Source organism: Mastigoproctus giganteus, chromosome 2 (genome assembly GCF_048544385.1).
Source record: "Mastigoproctus giganteus isolate SK-2022 chromosome 2, ASM4854438v1, whole genome shotgun sequence".
NCBI classification, from domain to species: Eukaryota; Metazoa; Arthropoda; class Arachnida; order Uropygi; family Thelyphonidae; genus Mastigoproctus; species Mastigoproctus giganteus.
The window spans coordinates 132,513,374-132,532,714 of NC_143576.1; the positions used below are offsets into that span (position 1 = coordinate 132,513,374).

General features: G+C 37.4%; 1 protein-coding gene across 1 annotated transcript in view; it reads left to right on the forward strand.

Annotated features, from left to right (window-relative positions):
- The window catches only part of LOC150089573 (uncharacterized), a 183,973-nt gene extending 167,272 nt beyond the window's left edge, over positions 1 to 16,701 (forward strand). Inside the window, exon 10 of the mRNA XM_090368672.1 lies at positions 16,607 to 16,701. Coding sequence (XP_090224798.1) covers positions 16,607 to 16,674 — 68 coding nt within the window. The 3' untranslated portion in view covers positions 16,675 to 16,701. The remainder of the gene's footprint in view (positions 1 to 16,606) is intronic.
- Positions 16,702 to 19,341: the final 2,640 nt, after the last annotated feature.

Sequence of the window (19,341 nt, forward strand, 5' to 3'; positions counted from 1 at the left end):
AGTGTAGTACCACAGAGTTGATACGTTGCTCTGGGGTTGCTGTTTCCCATATGTAGTACTTTACATTTGTCAATGTTAAACTTTATTTGCCACCTCTCAGCCCATCTGCTCAACCTTTCCAGATCCTGTTCAGTAGCATAGTGTCACTAGTGTCCTTGACAACCCTGCCAACCTTCGTATCATCTGCAAACTTGGACATTAAGCTTGACATACCATCATCAATATCATTTATAAATACAGAAAACAATAATGGACCCAATACTGAACCCTGAGGGACTCCACTAATAACATTAGTCCACGATGAGCAGTGTCCATTGATTACCACTCTCTGTCTTCTCCCCCTCAACCACCCCTTTATCCATACCAGCAATTTGCCTCCAATGCCACACTGCTCCAATTTGTGCAGCAGTCTTCCATGTGCAACAGTATCAAAAGCCTTTCTAAAATCCAAGTATATAATATCAAAGTTATTCCCTGCATCCAGTTCTTTTGTGACTGCATCATAGTATCCAATCAAATTGGTCACGCAAGACTTCCCCTTAACAAAACCATGCTGTGTCTGAGCTATAACTGAAGTCTTGTCTAAATGATCCTGCAGTGCTTCTTTAACCAGTGCCTCCATTAATTTTCCGGGAACAGAAGTTAAACTAACAGGTCTATAATTACTTGTGTCGTCCTTTGATCCTCCTTTGTGAATTGGGGTCACATTTGCACATCTCCAGTCCATGGGTACTTCCCCTGAGTCCAAGGAAGCTCTCATAATTATGGCTAAGGGTTTGCTTACTTCCTTTGCTGCCTCCTTTAATATAACTGAATAGATCCCATCCACTCCAGGTGCCTTTGTTGTATTTCTCCTCCACTTTACTCTCAGTTATTACAAGATTCTCTAGCTTACTGCCAGAGTTGAATACACCTCTGGCATTCCCCTCGCTGAATAACTCATGTGTGAATGTCGATAAAAAATATTCATTTAGTTTGTTAGCTACCTGAGCAGGATCATCAACAGTTGACCCATCGATATCAAGTGGACCAATCTGATTCATCCCCTTCCTTTTAGAGTTTACATAAGTAAAGAACTCTTTGCTGTTTTTCTTTGCATCCCTTGCCAAAGATTTGTCATAATCTGCCTTCGCCTGCCTAACCTCCTTTGTAACTTGGTTACAGATCAACTTGTATTTATCATAGGCTTCTGTGTCACGTGTTAATTTGTATGTATCCCATGCATTTTCTTCTCTGCCATATGTCTCATTAGTTCATTTGACATCCACTTAGGCCTAAACCTTGAACAATATTTGTTAGTTGGTATGTAAATCCTAGTAGCTTCCAAGATAAGTTCTTTGAATGCTTCCCATTTTGAATTTGCTGTTGGTAACATCATCAGTTGGTCCCACTGTATAGAATGTAAATACTGTCTCAGTTCATCGTAGTCGCCTTTACGAAAGCAATAACCCTTCCCTTTACCCCTAATGGTAGTTACCTCTTCGAGTAAATCCCACTTCAGCACACTGTGATCACTGCCACCTAGTGGTTCATTTACCTGCAGATTCTTAATGCATGAAGAATCACTACTGATATTCATTGACATTAGACTGGAACTTATATAGACTGTAATTTTCAGGAAATACGTATGAAGGAAGGTTGTTCCAGAAAACAGCAGTTGAATGAATAAACGAGGAAGATGAAAAGTTGGTTCTGTGAGTTTGAAGTTGGATAGTAAATGGATGTTGGCTGGTGGTGGCATGTGTTTGGAATATTTTGAAAGAGAGAGCAGGAATTATAGAAGCCAATTCAGAAGAACAGTGCCCATGGAAGTGTCTGTAGAAAAGGCATGCAGCAGAAACAGTACATCTATGAGACAGCGAGTGCAGAGACTCTGTTAGAGGGGGAGTCATTAATTAACCTACCTGCCCTCTTCTGAATGGAATCTAGAATCCTGAGAGAGGTTTGGGGGCACTGGCCCAGATGTGGAACAGTATTCCATGGTTGGACAAATTTGTGATTTATACAGAGTGAGCAGCTGTTTGGAAGAAAAGTAACGCCGAGAGCGAAAGAGAAAACCAAGTTTTTTAGATGCAGAGTAAGCAATATTTGTAATGTGCTTGTCCCCAGAGAGATTATAAGTCTGTAATCCCCAAAAGAGATATATCATTTTGCCTAGAAATCGGACTGTCACCAAAGATAAGCATAGTAGTAGTGGTAGTAGTAGTAGTGGCATGTGATGCAAAAAAGCAGTGTATGAGCTTATGCAGCATCAGCCAAAAAAAAAATTTACCAAACAAATCCCTCTTAATGTTTGTTCAGTTCCTTCTTAAATTTATTTAACCTATCAACTTCCACAACGACAGATGGAAGTTTGTTCCAGCAATTAACCACCCACTGGCTGAAGGCAAATTCCGCACATCTATTCTACATCTGTCTTTCCTCAATTTGAATTTATGCCCCCTTAGGGGTTCATAATCTGAACAAGAGGAAGAATACCATCAGAACTCAGCATGCTTAACCCATTCAAGGCCTTATATACCTCAATCACAATACCGTGCAGGTGCCTAGTCTCCAGCCACTGCATATTGCAGAACTTAAACCTCTCTTGGTAAGAGGATCCCTTCATTCCCCTCACCAATCTTGTTGCCATTCTCTGTACATGCTCAAGCAAATCTACATCCTTCCTAAAATGAGGCCTCCAAACCTGTACCCGGTACTCAAGGCGTGGCCTGACCATTGCCTTATACAGAGGGGACAATCTCCTCCTTTTCCCTGCTAGCAAAATTCCTATATATCATTGACAAAACTCCATGACCTGCCCTGGCAGCCTGTCTGTATTGCTCAGAAAACTTCATATCTAACTGCACAATTACTCACGGGTATTTTTCATTTTCTACCACCTTAAGTGTAGTACCACACAGTTGGTACGTTTCTCTGGGGTTACTTCTACCCATATGCAGTACTTTGCATTTGTCAAGGTTAAACTTCAGTTGCCATTTCTCAGCCCATCTGCCCAAATTTTTTATTAGATCCTGTTGCAGTAGCACACTGCCATTACTGTTGCAGTAGCACACTGCACACTGCCATAACAACCCTGCCAACCTTTGTATCATCTGCAAACTTCGACACTAAACCTGATATACCTTCATGAATATCATTGATAAATATACAGAACAAGAGTGGACCCATCACCTAACCCTGTTGGACTCCACTAATAACATTGGTCCACGAAAAGCAGCACCCATTGATTACCATCCTCTGTCTTCTCCCACTCAACCATCCTTTTATCGATTGTAGCAACTTACTCTTTATACCATTCTTCTCCAACTTACTCTTAATACAGTACTCTTCCAAGCGCAACAGTGTCAAAAGCTTTCCTGAAATCCATAGGAGCAGAAGAATCCTTTTTGCAACTTATAAGACAAGACTGAGTTTTAGAGGGATTGAAATCAACTAAGTTGTCTTTGCCCACTGGAGAATTACTTGGAGATCAACATTTTAGGAATTGGTAGCGGATATTCGAGAAGTTGAAGCTGAATGAGCAGGGCAAGGTTTCTCAAAATGGAAAGTGGAATGCAATGTGCTATCATCGGCAAAATTGTGGATTGGATTTCCAGTTAATGGAAGAAGGTCATTAATATACAAGAGGAAAATAGTGGGGGAAAGAACTGAACTTTGGGGGACACCAGCATTAGTAGAGAAGTTAGAAGACAGAGAGCCATCTACCGTCACCCTCAGTGAGTGATCAGAGAGAAAACTGGATAACCAATTAGAAAAAACAGTTGACAAACAATAAGATGAAAGCTTATTTGGAAGACCTTTATGCCAAACACGATCGAAAGCCTTTAAGATGTTAAGAGCAACTGCTTGTGTTTCACCGAACTTTTCCACTGAATTTGTCCATAAATGGGTAACATAAGCCAGAATATCGCCAATGGATCGACACTAATGGAATCCATACTGGCAATCGTTGATCAGATGTAAGGTTTCTAGGTAGTTTAAGAGTTGGCAGTTAATTGATTGCTCCATTACTTTAGAAAGAGTAGAAGTAATTGCAATGGGACGATAATTAGATGGGAGGGATTTGTCATCCTTTTTAGGAACTGGCTGGATATGAGCAAATTTTCAAGCAGAAGGAAAAATACCTTTGTAATAAGAAAGTGAAAAAATGTGGCAAAGAACAGGAGTAAGTTCAGGAGCACAGGTTTTGAGAACAAGTGGAGAAATACTATCAGGACTTGGAGCTTTTTTTGAATCAAGATTCATGAAAATCCTTCTGACATCCTTTTGACGGAAGACCACAGGAGGCATTGAATGGAGTGTGTTGGGAATGGTGGCAGATGTTTTACCAAGAATATTAATACATGAGTTGGAAGAAAAATGGGATGCTAGCAGGTCAGCTTTATTCTTAGCTGATTTGACAACAGAATCATCTGGTTTTGGCAGAGGTGGGAGCAGAGATGGGCAAAAGTTGCGGCCAATAGCTTTGGCAAGAGACCAGAATGCTCAGCTACCATTAGGGCAAGAAGCAAGTTTTCTACTCTTTGCCTGTTCAAAATCTAGTTTGGACTGATTAATAACTGCTTTACAATTGTTGTGAGCTTTGGTGTAGGCAGAAAATGAAACTGAAGAATTGGAAACAAGCCAATTACGATATGCAGCATTCTTCTCTTGAACAGCCTTAGCACATTTATTGGAAAACCAAGTTTAGAAAAAGGATGACATTTTAAAGTGGTGTGTAATAAAGGATTCCATTCCTACAAGAATAATTTCACTGACAGGATCGGAGCAAAAGTTGATATCACAAGTTTTGAAACAGTAATCTTACCAAGGAAAAGAAGAAAAGAAATCTCGCAGGTCATCCCATTTTACATTCTTGTAATACAAACAATAAGAGGTTAGGAATGGCCATGAGATAAGGGCTCCATTGGAGAAGAGACAATCACCAAGTTGTGATCTGAGGTGCCTAAAAGACCACTCATGTCGACCGTGTATGTAGAAGGGTTGTGTGTGAAACAAAGATCAAGCATGTTGGCTGTATGATTATGATTCTCCGGTATTCTTGTAGGCAAATGAACAATCTGTGCATGGTCATTAATAATTGCAAAAGCCTCAGCATCTCAACCAGCTGGGTCGGTGTGAATAGAAAACGGAAGCCAGCCGGAGTTGTGAACATTAAAATCACCAAGGAAAATTACCTCATTGTTAGTAAAGTTGGACTGAAAAAAGTCAAGTTGCAAAGAGAGGAAGTCAAAGAGCTCCAAATGATTAGTGGAGTTGGGTGAACGGTAGAGACAACAGATGAATTTGACACAATGAGATAGAGAGAATTTAAGCCAGAGAAGATCAGAGGAAATTCCAAATTGCCAAGTCTCTGGCAGGGAATATCAGAACGGACATATGCACAAGTACCACCTTTGAGGTGTAAGGAATCATAAAGCGAATAATTTGGGCATCTGAGATGAGCAGTAGTGGAATCAACCGATAACTGAGATTCTGTGAGAAAAAGTACATGGGGTTTGGCAGACTGCAAGTGGAAATGGACATCGTTGAGATTAGAATTGAAACCACGTATTTATGAAATGAATTAGAAAGTGCTTGGGAGGTTTAGATCTTTTTGCAGATAAGCTTGCTCTATTAATTTGACAATTCATGGTGTATTCAATAGTAAGAAAAAGTGGGGGGGGGGTGCTGTACAAAGTAATGAAATTTTTGGATATGGTGTACACATGGTAAGAATATACCCAGAACCTTGACATAAGGTGCCTTGACAATGCTCCCCCCCCCCATTACACACTACTCTGACTCCTTCCAGTCACTATCTGGCAGAGTAGAGGTAGCAAGATTATACACTAGCTGATCCAGAAGCCTCCTAAAGAGTTACCAATAGGTTCGGTCCAGTGTACTAACTAGCGGCCGGCCTGCGAACACTGTTTTTATAGCTGTACCCTTGAAATGTAAGGAAGGTTGGATCTTGCCATGATGTTCATCATAACCTCAAAAAGTCATCAGTCATACTGCATGATGGGAAGGGTTGATCAGAACTTAGCTCTGGAGACTGAACATGGATTCTACCACTTCAAGCCTCCAATAAGCAAAGTGGTGGTATTGCACCGGTTGATGATAGTCATATACCACCTAGTATTGCCTAGTAACACAGAGGGGTGGTATTCCTCCATGTGGTGTGGGTGCCACACCTCGACCTCTGCTTACGTTGGTTCACATCTGGGTTGTCACCCACAGTGTGCTTGTGCATGGAGGATTATTAACAGTCGTGAAGGTGCAAGCAGATGATTTATCTGTCACAGACAGTCCAAACTTCGCCGAAATTGGGTCCTCTTGACTTGAATGTCACCTAAATATCAGTTCCATCAGCGTTTTAGACTCCCGAGTAGCAAGTACAGCTTGTCTGGCATATCTGAGAGAATGTCTGTGACAACTTCAAGGACCAGGTGAAAATAATTCTTACATTGCTTCTATTGGTACATGCAGCAACGTGGAAAGCAAGGTGTTGGGATTACAAGGCCTGCTGTGTGTCCTCATGTGACAAGCAAATACATTGGCTGTGTTGGGGTTACTAAAAGAAAAATCAAGTGCAATGTGCATATCCTGGATATCATTGTTCGATTTTTTTTTTTTTTTGGTAGTTGTTGGCAGATAGGCTTCTGTGGCCATAATGCACCTCCCAAGGTTTTTGCAGTACTTTGATCCAAGCCCGAGGCGGGAATCGAACCTGCGACCCTTGGGTTGCCAGGCACTTTACCCATCATTGTTTGATGATGGTGGTCATTCAGTATAGTGGTTAAATTTGACTTAGACTTCAAATTCATCAAATTTGTTTACTCCTAGCACTAGTGCTCAGAGTATAGTAAACAAATTTGATGAATTTGAAGTCTAAGTCATCGAACACAGACATAGGAATATTGGAGACATAGTGCCACTCAGACAAAGGGATATGTAATCTGCAAGTGGTGAGTATAATGTATGTAGAAAGAACACTTTTACTATTATTTTATTTATTACATGGTGGAGCTTAGAGGGGAACAGTATCCTGTGTGTTATCAGACACTTAGTCTAAAACACTGATGGATCCAATATCTTTCTATTACAGAAGATTTAGGAGAAGTCTGGTTGGCCTGCCTCCCTAAAATCCACTCATACACACCTTCTCGATGGTAAGCCCTGTTACGTCACATAGATGGCAACAAACGTGTAGAGTGGTTCTCTTCAAGACGCCTGGTCAGCGTGAAGAGGAAAAGACCAAACCCTCCAGCATATGACAGCATGACAAAACAAATAGCCCTCAGTCCCCAGCAGCTTTCACTCCCCCTCTTACAACAGCGAGAGGATCAGAGTGGAAGCAGAAGGTGCTAAGAATCTTTGGGTACGACCAGGCTGCCATGCACGGAAACTGAACTTGGCCTGTTACAACGTAAGATCACTCATCAGTGAAGACAGGATATTAGAGCTGGAAAAGGAATTAGAAAATGTGAATTGGCATATCATCGATTTGGCTGAAACAAGAAGAAGAAATGAATCACTTATAAGTTTGTCAAGTGGAAATCTGCTGTACACCAATGGAAACAGTGAAAGGAGTGAAGGTGGAGTTGGGTTTCTGGTCCATAAAGATTTAAAAAACAACATTTTGGAATTCAAAAGTACATCACCAAGGGTGTCAAAACTAATACTCAAGATTTCTAAGAGGTACAAGCTAAAGGTTATAATGATTTATGCACCAACATCGAGCCATGATGATGAAAAGGTTGAAGAAATGTACACCGAAATTGAGAGTCTTCTAGATGAGCAGAAACCCACTACACTATTATTATGAGGGACTTCAATACTAAGGTTGGAAAAAGACAAAACAGTGCAGAAAGGGGAACTATAGGAAATTTTGGAATTGGTGAAAGAAATGAAAGAGGTGAAAGACTTGTGGAATTTGCAGAATCTCAAGGATTGTCAGTAATGAACACTTTTTTCAAGAAAAGGGTGAACAGAAAGTGGACATGGAAGAGTCCAAATGGATTAATAACTAATGAAATCGACTTCATCCTCACTAACAGAAGATATATTGTGAATGATGTTACCATCCTGAATAAGGTAAATGATGGAAGTGATCACAGAATGGTAAGATGTACACGATATAGATGTAGGAAAGGAAAGGAAAAAACTGACTCAAGTAAATAATACAAAGGTCTTTGAGATAACACAAGAGGAGAAAAAGCATTATGTACTGGAACTTAAGAACAAGTTTGAGCTTCTGCAGACTGCTCAGGACTAAGATATCGAAGAGGAATATTACAACTTTCTGAAAGTGATAAAGCCCAAGAAACCTATAGGGAAAAAGAAATCAAAAGAAGAAAAAATTAATCAAGAAACACTTGTTATGATGAACCGAAGGCGAAAAATGAAGAGTAAGATAAACACTGACAAGGAGAAAATTGAGTATACTGAGTTATGCAATGCAATTAGAAAGAGACTCAGAGAGGACATGAGAAGATTTAACACAAGAAATGTAGAACAAGCATTAAGGGAAAACAAAGGATTTAAATCAGCAGCCATGAGCAGTAATACAGAAAGACAAGTGATACTGAAACTGAAGAACTGCGATTGTGTACTTATAAACAGCAGAGAAGGCATAATTCAAATAGCAGAAGACCACTATAGAGAATTATACAAGGAGCGAGGGAATGATGCCAGCAGTGGGGAAGATGGATTGCAAATTAGCAACACATACGACATACCCGATATTCTTCCTGATGAGGTAGAACGTACATTGAAGAAAATGAAGCATCAGAAAGCCCCGGAGGAAGATGAAGTTACTGTAAAGTTGTTAAAAGTGGGAGGAAGAGACATAACACAAAAACTGGCAAGGCTCTTCACAAAGTGCATTAGAAAAGGTGTGACGCCTAAGCAGTGGAATAATGCAATCATAGTTTTGCTACATAAGAAAGGAGATAAATCAGAAATTGGAAATTATAGACCAATTAGCTTGTTATCCCACATCTACAAGTTGTTGACAAGGGTCATTACTAACAGATTAGAAGGAATACTTAATGAGAATCAACCGAAAGAGTAAGCTGGGCTGGCTTTAGGACAGGATTCTCAAATAAGGATCACCTTCACGTAATATCACAGCTAATAGAGAAAGCAAATGAATATAAAACACCATTATGCTTGGCATTTGTGGATTATGAAAAGGCATTTGACTCCATACAACATAAGGCAGTGTTTTGGGCACTGGAAAGACAAGGCATAGATACCCCACATATTATGATTTTGAAGAAAATATATGAGAATGCTACCTCCTTTATTAGACTAGACAAAGACAGTAGAAAACTTAAAATCAAGAAAGGAGTTCGACAAGAAGACACAATATCTCCGAAGCTGTTTACTGCTGCCCTTGAGGGAGCTTTCCGAAGATTAGACTGGTTGCAGAAAGGAGTCAATGTGAACGGAGAGTAACTAAACCATTTATGATTTGCAGATGACATTGTGGTCATAAGCCACGATCCCAAAGAATTAGAGGAAAATATTAATCAGTTATGCACAGTTAGTAAGGATTTTGGACTTAAGATGAATATGGCTAAAACAAAAGTAATGATGAACAAGTATGCCACAGGAAGGGAAATAATGATTGAAGGAGCAGTAATTGAAAAGGTGGAGTCATATACTTATCTCGGACAAGTTATTAGCTGTAATCATGATAAATGGCTGGAAGTCAAGAGAAGAAATAAATTTTAGATGGAGTAGCATTCAGGAAATATAGTCACATACTGAAGAGCAATATCCCAGTTTGTCTGAAACGTAAAATAATGAACCAATGTATACTCCCCACCATGACTTATGGAAGTGAAACTTGGGCACTCACCAAAAGAATGGAAGAGAAGCTGAGAACTTCACAGCAAAGAATGGAACGAATTATATTGGGAATCAGACTGTTAGATAAGAAGAGAAACACATGGATTAGGCAGCAAAATCAAATAAAGGACATTCTTATCAAAACTAATGAACTAACATGGTCTTGGGCAGGACATATAGCTTGAAGACATGATGACAGATGGACTAAGAAAATAACAGAATGGTACCCAAGAGGAGCTAGAAGAAAACCTGGAAGACAAAGGCCAAGATGGATAGATGAAATTCATGAGTTTGTGGGTAGTAAATGGATGGCCAGTGCTCAAAACAGAAGGAACTGGAAAGTTGCTGGAGAGGCCTTCATCCTGCAGTGGATTGAAAATGGCTGATGATGATGATGGCCAAACTACTTTAACTCCACAGTGTATTGTTTGATGATAGATGCCATTCAGTATAGTGGTTAAATATCCTGTAGTGTCATGTCATGGTGTGTTGATTGACTGTCCACAGCCTAGGCAAATAGTATGTTATTAACCCTAGCATGATGAGCTGATCTGCTATCTGCATTCTGCACATCTGGGCAGAATAAAAAATAAAAATAAATAAAGTACTAATAGAAGAATAGCATCAGCACCACTGGTTCTTGAATATCAGTCCAATCTTAGAACTTCTAAGTTATGTTTCAGCAATATAACTAGGAACTATACAGGTCAACTCCCTTAATGAAAGAAAGCAGCAACTTTTAATGAATGTGCACAGGAACCACAGTATCAGTAAAACCAAATTCATATTTGATCTGTATTGTTAAAAGTCCCTAACCAGGGGTGTTTAACGCTGCATTTAATTATGTGAAGATTCTCATAATAGTACAACATATGGAGGCACATCACCAAACTCAAGTCAAAATGATTCATAAAACTGGATATCTAAGTAGATTCCCTGACAGCAGAATAAGGAAATGGATTGCCTCATCCTGTCCACTTCCACTAGTTGAAAAAAAGAAATCTCCATTTCCTGTAATTTCGAGATCTAGGAAACAGAGATCATTCTCAGACACACAACAGCTCAAATAATTCCTCCATACTATTAACCCACTTCATTTCCCATAAAAAAAAAATATTTACACTGCCTATCGCACTTTTATCTGATTTGTACACCATCATACATATCTTTCTGCAACTTTAGAATTTGTCAAAAATATGTAATGCTGCCTTCTGTATGTGATTTAACAAACTTTACAACCTTGACATAAAAAGAACAAAGAACTACTATGTACAGAATAGGACAAAGGATACATACTGGCCGAGTAATTGTCACAGACTGGTTTTCTGATTGACATCCATAGTAAGATGGCCTTTTCCTGCATAATGCAAACAAGTGATTTCTTTATAGTGACATCTACAGTATGCCTGAAGATGTAACATCAGTAACACTAGTTACTAAATAAAATCTTTTAAATTTTCATACTCTCCAATTTATGAATATACGATCTGATTTTTCCAACAAACTTCTAATCTTAACTGAAGTTTTTAAGCTCTTGTTATGGGAAGATCCATATTTATTCAGTTTTGAAAAGTGAATCAAGGAGTCATGATAAAACTCATCTCTACCGTCCATGACCATATAGGATTCAGTGAAGAGCTGAGTTGCATCCAGACTACCATCAAATATAAGAATACGTGGCTTTCATTGTGTAAGTCTTTTAGTAGCAAGGCCCAATTTATGGAGAACACAATTTGCTGAATCAATTCAGTGTCCTGCCTAATATTCACTTTTATAACCATTTCCTTATCTTTTGCTTCCTGAACAGGCCTAACTTAAGGAATCTTCTCCAGCCTTGATAATAATTGTTGGCAGGAAATCTTGTGGCTTATTAAGTGTTGCAGCACCCGTCACTCATCAGAGGAAATTTCACATATGGATAGTTATGTTCCTGTATGCACGGGGGGTCTAACAGAGTTCCCAGCTAAATCAACAACTTATCGCACACTACTAAAATTGAGAATACCTTGTTGTGAATCAGCTTTCAAGGGATCTGAGCTTGTGATAGTTTGTACTGAATAATCAATAAATGGAATTTTCTGTCTTCCTGGAACCATGTCAAGTCAAACTTGCACACCTACACTAGAACATCTCTCAAGATTAGGAGTTGGCATTAAAAAAAAAATGTATTTTTTTTCCTATGCCATTATTGAATATCAGTCCATTCCTTCTCAAAAATTAATTTTCTAAACTCATGAAGAAATTGCACAGCCACACTCCAGCATTCCTCCATGCAGTTATATGTTATACTGTCAAGATATGGTTTGGAATTCTCAAAATAACAGCTCATCTGAAATTCCAACTGCTCAGTCATCTGTTCAAATTAAAAATTCTGCCAAATCTTGCAATGTGACAATACTAGTGTCCTTATATGTTGAACTCTCTACTTCAATCATAATAAATGTATAAAATTATCACGGTGATCTCATTTGCTTTTCAAGAATTTGGCCATATTTTCTTCTCAAAATGAATGTGTCTAGATCTAACCTTATTAGCTCCAGACAGTGTATCTCCTTGCATCATTGATAACTGCTGGTTGTTGCCTGTAATCTGTGATTTATCACAATTCATTGATTTAGTGTGATTCATTGTTCACAATGTTAGTAATCAGTATCCTGTATCCTGGAATCATACAGTACTCTTATTAATTATAAATTTAATATCTAAAGTAACACCAGGAGATTTAGTTTATTTTGCACCTGCCACAAAATTAGCTAAGGACATTATCATTAAATAATCCAGATGGCAGCACCATGCTGCCAAAGCTGACTTTGCTATTTACTGTAAAGGCAAGATGGCCACACTATAACGGCTACTGTAATTCTGTCCTTTGGAAACTTTCAGAGTAGTCCTGCTCACAGAATTCCTCAATGAATTTCTTAATAAGCCTGTCGTTCAGTAGGGGATTAACCCCCATCTCCAGCAGCTAATGTATAATCACAGTATGGTAGATATATTTTAAGAAAAATCAGTCTTAATCCTCTTTATTCAAACCCTCATGCAAATTTTATCAGCATGTAGCATAAAAATGGTTATCACCTGAGGCTTAAATGTATGTAAAATTTTGTTGATACAAATTTCAAGGGACCTAAATTTTCATGGTTTGTAGTAATGGATTTAGACAAGGCTTTTGGTATTGTGTTAGATATATGTGCCAAAAATAAAATACTCTTGATCTGATTTTCAGTAACTAAGCAAGCAGTAAGCAGTAACTATCTGCATTAGGAATCTCAAGATAAAGGAAACACTAGGTGGCAGTGATCAGAGTGGGATCTTCTTAAAGATAAAAAAAGTAAAGAGGAGGGATTTTGCTTTTGTAAAGATGATTACAATAGTCTCAGGCAGTTTTTAAATTCCATTTGGTGAGACCAACTGCAAGTTCTAAATGGGAAGCATTGATATACTGAATGGGAAATCTCCAGAAAAGAATTCAGGGAAAAGTAACAAAGACTTATTTACTTATGTTAATAATAAAAGGAAAAGTATCCATTACATTGGTCTACTAGATATGAATAGTATAACTGGTGATGATCATAATCAGGTTGCTTAAAAACTAAATAGATATTTTGCATCTGCATTCCCATGGGAAGAATTTTTCAGAGATTGGGATGCCAGAAGTATATCAAATTATAACTGCGTGCCAAAGAATTTTGCAGTAATTGAGAGGAAAGAGGAAGAGAATTTGTTGAAACTAATAGTTTCAACAAATTCTCTTCCTATCCTTAATATAATGGGATCTATCCAATTATATTAAGAGGCAGCAAAAGAAGTAAGCAGACTTTTAGCCATAATTATGAGAGCATCCTTGGGGAGGTCACTGTTGGAGATGTGTAAATGTCTGCTCTATTCATAAAGGGGATCAAAGGGTGGAGGAATAATTACAGACCTGTAAGCTTTACTTCTGTTCCTAGAGTCTTAGATTATTCAAGTATTAGAGTCACTGGTTAAATAAATAATACAGGCTCATCTAGATAGGAATGCAGCTATAATTTGTTAAGGGGCAATCTTGTTTGAACAATCTGATTGGATACTATGACATGGTAACAAAGAACTGGATGCAAACAATAATTTTGACATAATATACTTAGGTTTCAGATGAACAATTGCTGTACAAATTGGAGCAGTAAGTTATTGCTATGAATGAAGGAAATGATGAGCGGAAAAAGAGAGAGTGATTATCAGTGGGTACTGGTCTTTTTGGACTAATGTTAGAGTTCCCCAGGGTTCAGTGCTGGGTTCATTATTGTTTTCAATATTTTTTATTGATTGGCAGAGTGGTTAATGACAGCAATTATGGTATGCTACCTAAGCAAGATCTAGAAAGATTAGGCAGATGAGCTGAGAAGTGGAAATTGAGGCTTAACATTGAGAAATGCAAGGATTCCATATGTGTAGCAGTAATTCCAGAATAACATCTTTACGGTACCATACCCAAGGTAGTTGAAAATGAAAAAAAATTGGGGGTAACTGTACAGTTACCCCAAGTCTTTTTGCTTACAGTTTTCTTTCTAACTATTCAGTTAGACATGAAGTTCTCTGAGCAGTGCATACGAGCTGTTATGACAGCTCACAGAATTTTGTCAGTGATATACAGGCATTTTGTTAGCAGGGATATAGTGGTAATTATTCCAGTGTATGAGGCAATGGTAAAGTCGCATCTTGAGTATTACATACAGGTCTGGAAGGATGCAGATCTGTTGGAATGGATGCTGAGAAGAGCAGTGAGATTAGTGAGGGGAAAGAAGCAAAAGGTACTCTTACAAAGAAAGACTTCAATTCTGCAAGTTTCAGTTTCTGAAAACTAGGTACCTACAAGATCTGATTAAGGTGTTTAAGGCTCTAAATGTTAATGGCATTTTAACTTTAGCTCAAACAACATATGTAAGGGTGCATAAATTGAAACTGAGGTATAAATTTAAATTGAAGAAGGATGGTTACAAGATATCCATTATTCTTTGCACTATATGGCCATATGGTGCAAGATTTTTTTCCTGATGCTTCATCAGGAAAAAAAAAAGAAAGAAAGAAAGAAAAAAGAGTAATATAATAATAAAAAAATTAAATAAAAAAAATAATAAAAGAAAAGGAAATAGACGACAACCTATGCATTTCACCTTCTCCCTTAGGTGACCTTTGAGTTCCCCAACTCAGAGCCTCAACTTATTCCAGTAATTTATAACTTGCTGGCTAAAATAAATTCCTGCAGTCCAGTCTAAACATCTCTCCCGTAACTTGAATTTATGGCCCCTAGTTCTAGAATCATTTATAACCATGAAAATTTTGTCCCCTAATTAATTTTTGCATCTCAGAGCCTTAAACACCTCAATCAAGTCTCCTCTAAAATGCTTAGTTTCCAAGCTCTGCAACCTACATATTTGAAGTCTTTCTCATATGGATCCCTTTTGCTGATCTCAACAGGTGAGTTATCTGTCTTTGGACCCCTTCAAGAAGCTCTATATCTCTTTTAGGTGTGGTCTCCATACTTGAAACAGAGTATTTCAAGGGTGGTCTAACAATAGCTTTATATAGTGGAATTATGGTGTCCTTATCTCTACTATCAAATGTTCAATAAATCATCTATAGGACACTATGGGCCTCCTTGCAACCTGTTTACAATGCTCGGAGAACTTAATGTCTAACCATATCATAATTCCCAGGTCCCTTTCTTCCACTACTGACTTTAGTTCAGTTCCACCAAATGATAAGTTATTTTGTGGTTACTATTCCCCAGGTGTAAGACCTTGCACTTTGCTAGATTAAAGCAAAGCTGCACTTTTGTGACTATCCCTGAAGTCTATCTAGGTCACTCTGAAGAAGCTCTGCTTGGTGGTGATCATTAACTACTCTACCAATGTTGACATCATCTGCAAATTTAGACATCACGCCCTCTATCCCATTGTTTAAGAAAATCAAAACCAACAATGGTCCCAATACCCTGGGGAAAATTGTTTGAACAAACTTCCATCATGTGTTGTGGAGGTGGTTAGTTTGAATAAATTAAGGAAGAATTAGAGAGATTATTAGAGGTGGAATTTTTTTTTTTTTTTGACTGATGCTGATATCATTTGCCACTATTAATATCAATACTAAATCTTGACATAGGCCTTTTTCCCTCTCCTCTAACTATTCCTCAATTCTTTTGATAGAGAAATATAAATAAAAAAGCATGCCATCAGGAAGAGAATTTACTGATTAAATAAAAATAACGGCGAAGGTAAAGAAAGCCTGCATGAAAAGCATGCAAAAGTTCGATGAAATTTACTGGTAAAAGTACTTTGCCGTAACAGCATTTGTATTGTTGCCAATTCATGGGTCAGTTGGTAGAGGTAAATATATGTCATAACTTGACCAAAACCTGGCATACCACCAGGTAAGATTTAAAGTACTGAAAGTAAAATTTCAAAATTTTACTTTATTGAAAGATATTTGAATGTGTAATAAAAGTTAGGAGAGTTTATAAATTTGGTCTTTTTGTAAAAAAAGAAACAAATGCAAAGCAGTACTTTAAATCTTACTTGGTGGTATGCCAGGTTTTGGTCAAGTTATGACATATATTTACCTCTACCAACTGACCCATGAATTGGTTTCTTCTGGATCCGTTCCTACCCTTTTGTTTATGATAGCAAAAAGTAAATTAGAGTATAGTTATTCTAAATTTCTAATGAAATGAAATGGAGCATAATTGTGCTGAATCCCAGGTATTACTGCTGCCTCTCTTTTCTAGGATTTCATCCCTGCATTCCTGTATTAGAAACTCCACGTTCTTTGTTTAAAAGATTCCCAAAGGTTTGAGGAATGTTTTAATTTTGTACAGAAGCGCATAAATTCTTATAACTACATAATCACTAGTATGTTGTTTATCTTGTGCATAAATATTGTGTTAAAATTATTCTGAGTATAAATAAAAATTATTTTTATCTGTGCCTTCTAGACCTCATGGAATGTTATTCCTTTGTCCTGCAATATATTATTCTAAATATCATATTTCCAAATGATTTTTCAAATTTCATAGGGCAGAAGTTTTTGAATATTATTATCAGAGCAGGTATACATTTTGTTAAAATTTAGGTGTTAAAAATCAAAGGAAGATTGTTTTATGTAAAGTTTCTTTAAAAATAAATTTTGTTCTAAATATTTACCTTTTTAGGCACATTTGCATATTTATATCAGTTAGTGCCTATTTTCTTCACCACATCCATCTCTCTGTATATAAAAACTTGACTCCCAGTGTGTACAAATTTCATGAAAGTTCATATTTACTTCTTTTCTTTATATATATATATATATATATGAGAGAGAGAGAGAGAGAGAGAGAGAGAGAAGAAAAGTATATAAAGTAATAATAAATATTATATATACAGTTGCAATTAAACTGAACAGCTAAGTTTAAAGAATGTAAAACTATAGTGTTTTTTTTTTTTATTAAACTTAACCTTAGTAATTACTTCAATGATAAAAAAATTAACTATATTTACTTTTAACTTCTATTGATCACAGAAAAAGAAAAAAAAATTTAATGTACTGGAAATTTAATGTACAACATACATTACTTAACTTGTTTTTTCTCTTTTCTACTGTTTTTGTGTGTATTTATACACATAATATAAGCCCTGAAAATTATAGTATTATTTCTGCACCTTTATCAAGTGAAAATTTTCAGACTTTGTTTAAAAACTTCCTTATCAATGATTTGTTATTTCAAAATTATTTAATTACGAATGTAATCTCAGCTGTCCATTAGTCTACATATGTATGTTCAGTACTGAAATATAAAAATACTGAGAATCATACAAATTGTTGGTACACCTTAAAAATTTAACATGAAGATTCTTAAAGATCATGTCTTTAAGATGCTTGAAGTTTTCAAAATTTTGCGTATGATAAAATGAGACACAATTCTACCTGACATAGCCGAGTGGTCAGGAGCACGAGTGCAGTAGCACATGCTCTTTGAATGTTCCGGGGTTCACGCCCGTGACTGCTAAATACGATTACCATTTGTATTGATTGATTTATTGTAAACTCCACTGACCTGGTATGCCAGAGTATAAACAAGTATATATATATATATATATATATATAAAACATTTGTTTAACTAGAGAATGTACAGTTAAAAGGATGATACTCGTAAGCCATTTTATCCCAGGGCTCACAACTGATGAGTATGGGCTTGGCACACCCAGGGTCTTGAGCTGGATATCGTCATTCTTCTCTCTTTTGGTGATTTCCTCCTACTTCTCTCTCTATCTCAGCGCCTCCGTAGCCAGGTGGGCAGGAGCAGCAGTGCGTAGCACACGCTTCTTGATTAGACCGGGGTTCGAACCCGTGACCACCAAATACAGAGGATGCGAAAAGGTCAGGGAATGACCACCACATATCCCAGGAGCAATATGGCCTTAGCTGCTAATGCTCCTAAAAACCAAACAACAACAACTCTCTCTCAGAGTACTAAAATTTTGGCTGGTGCAGCATAAGCCTCAGGCTTCCTTGCACCATATGGTTAATAATAATAATAAAGCAGTGTTTGAAGTGCTATTACATTAGAAGATGCAAAACCACAAAAAAACATATTGACAAATTGTCATCAAAATTCACAGTTACTAGTTAGTTGTTGTTATTTGGTTTTTAGGAGCATTAGCAACTAAGGCCATATTGCTCTGGGGATATGCGGTGGTCATTCCCTGACCTTTCCACATCCTCCATATTTGGTGGTCATGGGCTCGAATCCCAGTCTAATCAAGAAGCATGTGGTTCGCACTGCCGCTCCTGCCCACCTGGCTACGGAGGCACCTACTAGTTAGTAAAATGAAATTGGAGAAACATAAGTTCCAGATGACTGAATCATGTATAGAGAATTTATTGTAATGCTTATTCTCTCTCTTCTTTGACATAGAGAAGCATGCTTCTCCTAAGTCCAATTGTCATAGCAACAAAGCTAGCTGACAGCTTAGAGATGATAAATTCTGTCACAGTCACAGTGTATCTTGAAGATTTTATCTAAGCTATGTTAATGTTGATACCTCTGCTTGATTCCAGAGATACCATCGAGACACCAGAGACGTATCGTGAAAATATCGTAATGTGAATCCAATAACACATTGTTTTTTGGTAATTTACTCCAAGACCTCAGAAGTTGAAATTTTCGTTATATATAACTAATCAATCTCTCTAGAGAGTGATTTTTATAATTGAAATTGTACATATTGATTAAAACTAATATATTGATTAAAGCATAACACAAAAAATCACTTCAACTAAAGGATGCAAAAACAAAACACGCGGCCATCACGTTTACAAACACTGCTATTGGCTGAGAGGAAGGACCACTTGGTCCGGTCGGAGACAGTCGTAAGCCCATCATAAAGTGAAATAAGTAGGTGCAGGTTAACGTGATCACTAGTTAGTAGAATCAGCCCTTTATAGAATAAAATTTCAAAAAACCAATTCAAATCATTAAA